The sequence below is a fragment of the Semicossyphus pulcher genome, unplaced genomic scaffold, assembly GCF_022749685.1.
Source record: "Semicossyphus pulcher isolate SPU_LCO1_2020_fin unplaced genomic scaffold, fSemPul1.0.p SCAF_9, whole genome shotgun sequence".
Taxonomy (NCBI): domain Eukaryota; kingdom Metazoa; phylum Chordata; class Actinopteri; order Labriformes; family Labridae; genus Semicossyphus; species Semicossyphus pulcher.
In genome coordinates this window covers 23,123,775-23,134,120 of record NW_027211770.1, presented here as the reverse complement: position 1 = coordinate 23,134,120, position 10,346 = coordinate 23,123,775, and the positions used below count along the sequence as shown (strand labels likewise).

The 10,346-nt window shown below is 45.9% G+C and overlaps 1 protein-coding gene across 2 annotated transcripts in view; it reads left to right on the top strand.

Annotated features, from left to right (window-relative positions):
* Nucleotides 1-586: 586 nt before the first annotated feature.
* Nucleotides 587-10,346, top strand: part of LOC138584445 (forkhead box protein O6-like) — a 29,790-nt gene continuing 20,030 nt past the window's right edge. For both annotated transcript variants that reach the window (XM_069656687.1, XM_069656686.1), the window contains exon 1: nt 587-1,075. In XM_069656687.1, coding sequence (XP_069512788.1) covers nt 587-1,075 — 489 coding nt within the window. The remainder of the gene's footprint in view (nt 1,076-10,346) is intronic.

Here is a 10,346-nt window from a genome sequence, read left to right as displayed (position 1 = left end):
CGTGCAGACTGGAAGATTTAATAATTCACGGTAATCACGCATTATCGCCTCAGTGGATGCTCTCTACACAGCCCTGGTGATTTTTTGTTCAACCCCTCTCTCTCTCTCTCTCCTTTCTTCCTGTTGTCTTCTGGAGGATTTATCGACGACTGCGTTGCCAATATGCTCCTTATCTGAGATATCATCTGTTGCTGCAACTGGATTGAAATGCCCCCATGACTGGCTCAGACACGCGTTTGAGATTGACTGACTTGAGGTGATGTGGGCTCGTGAATGAGACGCATTTTAATCATTATTTGATATTTGACTTCAGGTAAAATGGACGAAAAATTACTGTTACTTTTATTACTTCTGTTATCTCTCCACGCGAGGCTGTGATTTCGCTTCTATTCATCATGATCCTTCTACTCTGTTGAATTGCCTCTTATTGATCCAGACTGGAAGCTTAATAGCAGTCACACAAGGCGAATTGCAACGTGAATTTCACGTGAATTACACAGAGGACAGTGGGATACTGGATACACCGTGGAGGTATTTCCCTCCCTTACTCTTCATTTTATTTATTCATTTTTTGACTGAAGGGTAAATGTTGATGATGGAGGACGACGAACTAGACGCTCATCAGGTTGATTCGGATTTCGAGCCGCAAAGCCGGCCTCGCTCGTGCACCTGGCCGCTGCCTTGCCCGGAGGATTTCCCCGGTGGACACGAGGTCAGCGGGGGTCTCCCGCTGGCCAACATCAAGGTGGAACCGGAGGACGTCCCGGCTTGCAGAGCGGGGCTGGTGGGTGTAACACCGGGAGAGCTGAAGCATCCAGCCGGCGCCCCGGCACCCACAGGCGCGACGCACCCATGCCTGGCTGGCGCGGCGCTCGATGTGACCGGACCGCTGCGCAAAGCCAAATCCTCGCGGCGGAACGCGTGGGGGAACCAGTCCTACGCGGATCTCATTACCCGCGCCATTGAGAGCACCCCAGAAAAGAGACTCACGCTGTCACAGATATACGACTGGATGGTCCGTTATGTGCCCTATTTCAAGGATAAGGGCGACAGTAATAGCTCAGCTGGCTGGAAGGTAAGGAATCAAACACACGGGCCAGCACGTTTTTAGACGTGTTAATCACAGAGTGTCACGAGATAACATTGAGTATTATTCCTATTCACTAAGCCATTATGCTTTTTTCGCCCCTCGTGCCATACACATGTCACCGTGGGATTCCGTGTCTGTTACGCATGAATGGTGCCATGCGTTATCTTGTCTTAGTTCATTACTGCCGCCTGTCATTCTAATAGATCATTGATGGCAGAATGTAATAGACTGGAGTGGAGTCACTCACTGTGTGTGTAACAAGCCTATAAGCTCACAGTGGGCAACAGCGTCCGTAGTAGTGCATGAAATCCACTCAGGAGCAGCAATGCTTTTATGATTAATTCCGTTTCTGCTGCGAATAAATGTGACAGTCGAATAGAAGAAAGTATTGATTCTACTTCAGTTTAATAATACATCAGAATGAATGAGAAAGAATCAACAGAGGGACACTTGTTGGAGACCACAGGTCAGCTGTCCGCAATGTAAATATTCAGAGGGCTGTTCACAACTGACCACAGTCCACCACCACTGCTCGCCTGGCTGAGAGCCTAGAGTAACCTCCTGGACATCTGCCCATGTTATCAGCCTCTATTCCCAGCCTCATCTTGTTTCTATTCATTATGGCCATTTGAGGACGGGGAGAAGGAGCGGGGAGATTAGGGGGGGCAGAAGTGCATGTCCTCGCGGTGCACCTTTGCTGAACCAAGAGGCCTGGAGATTAGAGATGTTAAGTTTGCATCTCATGGCTGTGTGTGAGAAGTTGAGGGCTGTGTGTTGTCAGTCATCTTGCTCCAGACTGTGTTGTATCTGTGCTACTTAAGCAAGACCACAAAAAGAGGGCTTTGAAATGGCTTCAAATTGCCCAGCATAAAACCATAATTGACTAGATTGTTAATACTGACAGGAAGAACTATTGACGTGGTGTCACATGACTTCTGCTCATCCAGAGCTACCCAGGCATGTTGTTCATGTCGTCAAAGACCACAGTAATGGCATGTGTCCAACAACACGCATTCATATTTTTCCTTCGTTCTGTTGTCAGAACTTGTTTCCTTGCTGTTGCATAACCCCAACTCTCTTTGGAGTCGAGTCTCCTCGGTTGGCCTCAGTCATAATCACAAGCACCTGACTGACACCTTAAGCCTGCCCCATTAAACTGAACCCTGCTAAGGTGCGCCTCCAGGTAGACTTTAGTTCATTAGCCCTGAGCTTGCATCAGGAGTTTTCAACCTTTGGGCCGCTTTATCTTTAGCGCCAAAGTCTCAGTCTGCTATTTGTGAAACTGCAAATTAGGAGGGGGGCAGTCCACAGCGGCAGTCTGAGGTCCCGGGCTATTTCAGGCCACAGGCTAGACATGGGGCCCATTCCAGGTAATGACGGGGCATTAGGTAAGTCTCTTAAAGCAAGCAGCCATAATGTCAGGAACAGGGCTGACCTGGTTTTGGGGCGGAATGGTAATGTAAACATTCAGTCAGGAGTCACATGTGCAGCGCTTAAAGGAACCAATCACACAGCAGATGCTTAGTAACTTGGCCTTTTCTGCCAATGTTCAACTTTCACATTAAAATCCAATTTTAATTTGCATGAATTTTAAAAAATAAAAGCCCTGAAGAATATTTTTTCTGGTGTCAGTGAATCTTAATTTTTGCAGATTGTGTTACAATTTACATTTCAATAAAAAAGACATTTCATGAGAGATTAACATTAAAATTGGACCTAAAGTTAGCTTGTAAGAACCAGCTTGACAATGTTTATTTGATGTCACATGTTTCTGCCCTAAAGGATGCAAAAGACACATTGCAGGTACTCTCATACGTGTAATTTTAATAGTCAAATCAGGCAATTATATTTGACAGCAGCTAGTCGCTAGTAGGAAAAAGCTGCTTGTATCATCCGCCACGTTTCCATCTCAATCAACAGCGCCATGCACGAGCAAACCATTTGATGCAAAACAGTCTTCTTTATTCCGTTGTGACAGGGGGAAAAAAAGAATTGTTGGTAAGCAGCTGATGAAATGAAATGAAATTAAGCGGTATAGCTTTGCAGATTGCGTAGGAGGTGGGCTGGAAGGAGGGAGGTGGTGGTGGTGGTGGTGGTGGGCGGGGGGATGACCAACTCAGAGCAAAGGGAACTCTTGAGACGGTTTATCCTACTTGGTGAAAAAAAAAAAACGTGGGGGCTGGAGGAGACGAAATCTCAAACACAGATTGTGTGTTGTAAAGCGAGCCTCTGTGAATGGTTTTAGGAGGGATGTGATGCTGGCTTGATGACAGATACCAGACAGCACGTACATCGAGATGGCACAATTAAGCTCCTATAAATACCTCATGGCTTCTGACTTCTAGGAAAGCTGCAGAATTCTAAGGTCATGACTTCTTAATCACCTCCTTATTGAACGTTGTTACGTCTTATTGTGTACTTGTGAACCTGATTACGCTTTCCACTGGCACACGGTCACCGGCCTTTAGTTTCAACTCCTCCGTGCCCACGCTGATCCTTCGTAGGAACTTGCGAGATGCTGAACTTAAAGTCAGCGACTCATTCCGAAGCCCCACGTGGTTGTTTTTATGTCTCAGTGCATGCACGTGGATGCATTCTGCATTTGCGCGTGGGAGAAGCACATGTCAATTGCAACAAAGCGTCAGGGTTGGTGGTGTTCTGTGTGTGTGTGTGTCTGTGTGTGAGTGTCTTTGTGGGGCCCTAATGCAGGGGGAGGGGCTGTCTACTTCTATAGGCGTGTGTGTTTGGGCCCGCTCATTGGTCTGACAGCATGTCACTGCAGAGAATGGTGCGTGGTCGCGCTCTTGACTTCATAATGCCTCTAATGGCGGGGTTTAAAGGGAACTTTGTGTTTGGGATTGCCCTGCAGGCACCCAGAAGTTCATTAGCTTCGAGGCGGGTTAGATAATGCTGTTGTTGTAGTATGGGAAGGTTTCGTAATGCACATGTCAGCATGAGATACAGAAAATCCATTGTGGTTTTTTTTTATAATAGGCATATTTAGATAGAAATGTGTCACACATGATATTACCACATTATATTTTTGGTGTTCCCAGTTGCAGCTGCAGTGCATCTGTGTGGCATTTCTGTTGTCGAACACACACTTGTCCCTCTGTGTGCTTACAACGCCGGGCTTTTTCCAGCACAGGGGGCAGTCAGAGGCCAGGGGATTTCGCAGCAGGTTGGCAAGGGTGCCAGGCAGTCACTCAGACACTTTAATCCAAAGCGACTAGACTGTTATTTATAAAGTGTCTTTACATAGTGGTCTGCACAGGGCCAGCGGGGCAAAGGGTCATGGGGCTTCCTTTAGTGGCAGAAAACAGATAAGGAAGACTGTGCTAAAAAAAAAAGAGACGGAAAGAAGTGTGACGGAAGGAAAGAAGGACTGCATGAGAGGAAAAGGAAAGATGTCCACATGCAGTGTGGAATCATAACACTTAATCTAAGTGATTTATAGGTAAAAATACAGACGGGCTCGCTTAATTCTACCGTGCGCCGGCTCCAGCAGCTGCAGCAGGGAGACACTTGTCAAATATGAGGGATATGAATGTCAAATGTGCAGCAGAGAGTGTGTTTGACAGAAGCTTAGCATGAAGTGGAGAGACATGAAACTTTCTGAGTGTGTAGCGTATCTTGCGTGCGTGCGTGTGTGTGTGTGTGTGTAGGAATGCATGCTCGTGTCGCTTCATGATGGTTGGGGAGTCTGGAGAGACTGGAAACTATCCTAGACTTCAGCTGATTCATATTTTATCCTCCGTCTTGGCTCAGGGGAGCGGAGTAATTTGAGAGTGCGACACACACACACACACACATTTCCACACTCTGAAAATGAGAGCATATGATGCATGCTGGACAGATTTATAGTGTAGGATTATGAGCACCTTACATCTCCCCTTGGCTTGTGCAGCCGGAGCCAGGTTGGGTTCAGGCAGTATATTCAGGTTGAGTCGGGTATCTGATGCCAAGAAGCCCCGCTCTCGCTGCCTCCCGCCCCGCAGCCTTCAGGCAGCCGTGGCAGTTCATTTCTCTCTGAAAATGATTAATGTACATGCAAATTACCAAAGCATGGGCACGCATTCAAATACGGGAGACAGCAATCAGGAGACAGTAATATGAAAAACAATATAATTCAGGCTTTGATATTACTTTGCTTTCTTTTATCACTCCATCTCTCAGACACCCGTGTTATCACGTCTTTAATCTCGCCGCCTTTCTCTCCTCTGCTCCATCCATCTATAAGACCTTCTATACATTTTTTTCCCCATCTTTGTGGTTTCGAGGGCCAATTGAGGTGAAGACTCTTTCTATGGCGTCAGGATTTTGAGCTTTAAGCGGTCTCCTGCCAGTGATCCAGACTGCCTTAAGCAGCGTGCCTCCTCTTATCTAAGAGAAATCTCATATCTCACATTATCTCAGAGATAATAGGATAACAATGCTGGATTTTCCCCAGCTCAACTCCCTCTCAGCTACTGGGTGTTTTGGAGCAGAATACAAGGGGGATGAGACCGTCAAGTTCCCAATTTGACGGGGTTGAACTAATTTGGATGTTCTTCTCAGCTGAACTGAACTTACCAAGCCTATTACCCATGGCTGCAATTTATTTTACTTTTCACAGCCGTTTGGTGACATTTCTCCGAATATTAACTACTCCTTCACTTCATTTGCTCCTCATAAACTAAAGAAGCATAGTGAAGCGTTGAGAAATCGTCATTCTTTTCCCATTGCACTTTTAAGGGTGATGGTTTCCACGATTTCCCCTCTGGCTCACAACACACAACACACTTGTGCCTCCTCAAACCACCCATGGAGGAACACTCTGTTCTTGGGTGGGGTGAACCAATTTTTTTTTTTGGGTCGAGGAGGGGGCTGACCGAGAGCGGAAGGAACTTTCCGCGGTGCCGTTTTTTGCTGTCTGATTTGTTTTGAAACCTGCCTGACTCGCGGCGATTGGCTCGCGCTGGAAGGCGTGGCGCTGTTTGGCGAACGCCCGCTGACTTTTTGGCAAAACCGCTCACAGCTGCAGGGACAGAATGCGGTGTGCGTTTCTCTCCGAGGCTGTGAGTTTGATGTCATGGAGATATGATGGGGGGGGAAGTGTTGCACCAGCGCTGGGTGATTGAAACACATCTCTTTTGAGTTCCAGAGACCGGGTTATGAAATCGGGGAGAGGAGGCGCAAACAGGAAGAAATCTTCTTCCTTATAGGGGTGTGTGTGTCATGCAAGTGCCGCTGGACACAGCGAACTCTTGGCTTGAAACCACTATACCCACAGTTCAATAAAAGGGAGTAAAAGTCCCCGTGTGTGAGCTCTGTCGCCCTGCAGCCGCTTTCTATTGACACCAGTATCCCACTGACTTTTATTCCTTCTAATAGTACACCATGTAATGCTTTGATTCTGCTAGTTTAATAATGAAATCACTCCCAGAATACATTTTTCATTCATGACCATTAATACTTTTCAAAATGACTAATAGGCAATAAGTGACTCATCATCTAATAACCGGCCCACATCGCAGAAATTGAAATACCTCAGTGTGCTGTTTTTCTAATGTAATGCTGTTCAGAAAATGCCCTTTTGTTATGACTCATGCTGGAGCTGTAGAGTAAAACTAAAAGCACCAAAAAAAAAGGATTCCTCTCACATTTGAGATTTTTGTCATTCTTCAAATTCACTTAAGTTTCATGTTGAAGTAGCTCCTTCTGATACCGAGAGGAGTCTGTCAGTTTCAATCCGATGGCAGCGGATGAAGTTATTTTGTCCCGCAGAAATGTTGTTTGCATTATAAATGTTGTAAAGGGCCTTGGATATTCACTTGAGCAAGCAGCGTGTGAATCAAATGTGTTGGCCCTTGTGGTGCAAAAAAATTTTGTGGCAGCATGCTTGTTGCTCATCTGTGTCAATGCGCATAATGTGTGATTTTTGTGTGTGTGTGTGTGTGTTTCTCTCTATTTCTCTTTTTTCCTGGATCGGTCTATGATTGTGTGTGTGTGTGTGTGTGTGTGTGTGAGTGTGTGTGTGTGCATGTGGGTGTGTTGGGAGGGGTTGATGGGCTCAGTGGGAGCCCGGGTCCCGGGGGAACAGCTCTCGTTAATAATTCAGACGAGGCTCATTATCAAGGCAGCGCAGATTTCTCCCTGATTCCACCTTAATTGCAGGCAGGCTGCTCCACTCAGGCAGGCGGTAGTCACGCTGGGTCGACTCTCTCTGTCTTTTTTTTCCCTCCACCACTACAGGGCCTGCTCTGCCTCGCTCTGTTCTGCTCCGTCTCCAGTACTCACCCCATCACAGCAAGACGGCCTCGGGCTAGCCTACGCCGTATTAGTGTACACCTTAATAGCTGCAACATGCTGCACTATGAACATGCGATTTTATTTGTACTTAAAGATGTGCCTCATATATTTTTGATTGGATGCAGACCATGCACTGTTTGGGCATTGCCGTGGAATGTTTTGCAACAAAGATAAAATCTGCAGGATTCTGCGGTAGAGCTGAAACAATACGCAGATTAATAATAACAAGAACAATAATTTTTCACATTTGATCATTTAAAGTGATAATGTGGAAGATTTTCATGTAAATAAATGTCGGTTAAGTCTATCGATGGCTGAATGAGGTAACACAGTGGTGATTGAGCCTATGGCCTTTGCATTTGCAGTATTACAGACTGGGTGTCTGTGGCGACTTTCGTGGAAGAAAATCACAAGCGGCGCCCAGTTAGTGATGCATTTTTAGCGGCTGCTTTTCCGGTCTCTGCAAGTGTTGTGACTAAATCTACTATGTCTAAACCATCGACTGTATAAAAAGATGGACGACATGACAGCTCCCTAAAAGTAAAGCCAAACCCTCTCTATCGCCCCCTGCTGACTGGCTGCAGTATAGCTCATGAAGCCCACCTCCTCCATGTTAACAGATGGGACATGAGTCAAACTATAAAATCAAAATACACGCCAAAGAAATTTTTCTCAAACATGGTTTCTGTCATTATAGTTAGTTCTTATCATGCTGATTTACATCCATGTGTTCATTTTTCTGACAAGTTTAGTTTTAATTAGTTATTTGATGCTGTAAAAAGGATGATTGACAGCTCTGTTGACAAATTCGGCTCCTGCAGCCGATCTGTTCCTGATTAGCAGAGTAGAGGAGGAACGGCGAGAGGAGACGTAACTAAAACAATCACTACAGTCATTGAAGTTTCCATATCTGTGAATGTTAACCTCAGACCAACACAAGAAGCTGTTCTGCTGTTAAATACGCCAGCCAACAGGATCCTTGCTGTTTTTTCAGTAAGTTAAGTGTGTGTTTTGGTTAGCGGAAGTGGCTACGGCTCCACCCGCTGATCTCTATTACGCAAGATGGCAGCGCCTATCACAGGGGCTATTTTGGCATCACTTTCTTACAATGGGAGCAGATGGAGACGCGTGGTCCATCTATATAAAAAGTCTTTGGTGTGAACAAACAAAGAAAAGATCGATGACTACAGATAAGACTTCTAAAAAGGAAAGCGACCGTCAGTGAGGAACATCAAAAGTTACAACCGGAGCCAACCGTGGACGTCACATATCTTAGAAGTGTGCTCCGGCGATTACCGTTTATCGCCACAGGTGCCGCCAAAGAGAACGAAACTGAGAATCTTTGAGATTACCGCTTTAAGTCAGAAATAAAGGCCGAACATTTGCAGCTACACTTTTATAGGCTTTGTATATTAAATATTAAATACATTGAATGGAATATTTTTTATTTTAGGACCCCTGATTGGACAAAGAAGCAAAATCAAGACGCCATCTTTGTAGTTTTAATTGATCAATCGTAAAAAACAACCTCAGTTGACAAGAGAAATAAAGAATTGATATACGTCATATAATTTATGGTTCATTATGGTTCAAGTACCATTAGTATACTCACAGATCCATCTATAGCATAACCCACATAATGCCCCGTGATGATGCACCCTACATGCAGCCTAATGTGTTTTGTTTTGGTTATAGGCTTTGTGAATTATTATAATGGCGGGTTTATCCTTGAAATAGCCTATAGCATATTATCATACTGATGACACTGGAGAACGCGTGTTGCCGTGATTGATATCAGGCTACAATAATACTCCTCTTCATGCCCATCTATAGGCTTATGTAATGCATCTTGTCTTCATAATTTACACTGACTGATGGGTTTCCATTCAGTCCATTCAGTGGAGCCCCGCCGAGAGAGCAACATAATGGGCCTGGTCTTGTCATACATGTATATGAATATTTCAAATCAAGTCATTGTAACTAGATGGGGGCTTTAGATAAACAACACAGATGCTTCTTCCTCTTTTGCTCCCGTTACAAGATGAAGTGCGCTCCGAGCTGTATTTCTCTTCAGGCCACAAAACCGGCTTCCCACAAATCACGGTGCCCATATTTCCTAATTCAATTTTTCTCTTCGTCGGATATCTCTTGCTGTATGCACGGGGATTGATGGCCGTGTGCATGTGTGTAAATGTGTGTGTTTATGTGCACGCATATTGCCGTGGCTGTCCCTGAGAAAAGAGATGATGTATACGGAGCTAAACGGCGTATTTCACAAGCGCTCCATCTCCGGACCTTTTCCCGGCAGCCACGTGCAGGGTCCCCTCGCTCCTCTCTCACTCTCTCTCGCCTGTCCATCAAGCGCCTGTCATGAGCCCAAAAGGATTGTGGGAGGGTAAGAAGGGGAGCGTCGATCAGTTTACCTGAGCTTGGCGGTCCCGGCGAGTGATGGAGGGAGCCGCCTCACAAAAGGGAAATGTAGTTAACGTTGACTGATTGGAGCAGGTGGATAAAAAAAAAAAGCGGAGGGCAGCGGAGAGGAAGAGTTATGTTGGAGAAAGATGCTTGTTATGCTAATGTCTGGTGGATATGCTGCGCCCGCGTCTGATGGATGGAGCTGCGGAGGTCACCTCGGGGTAGTGGCTGGTCAGGAACTCCTGCAGAGCTGTAATGTCTGCTCACCTGAGCTGGGAAAAAAGGGAAACTGACCTTGGAAAGAGAGCTACTTTGCATGTGCGGTTTTGCCTGGGAGTGTACATTTGTATGTGTAAAGCGAGCCATGTGTGAACAAATCAGTGTGGGAGCCAGCATATGTGTGGGGAGGTTACAGGAGCGGGGCGAGGTTGTGGGGTTAGGAGGTGACTGTGAGACCAGCTGGGATTGAACGGGGGCGGCGGGGGAGGGGGGGTGTGTTTTTGTGTGAGGTATGATCATACAGGAGGGGAGGAGGGGGGGCGACATTCTT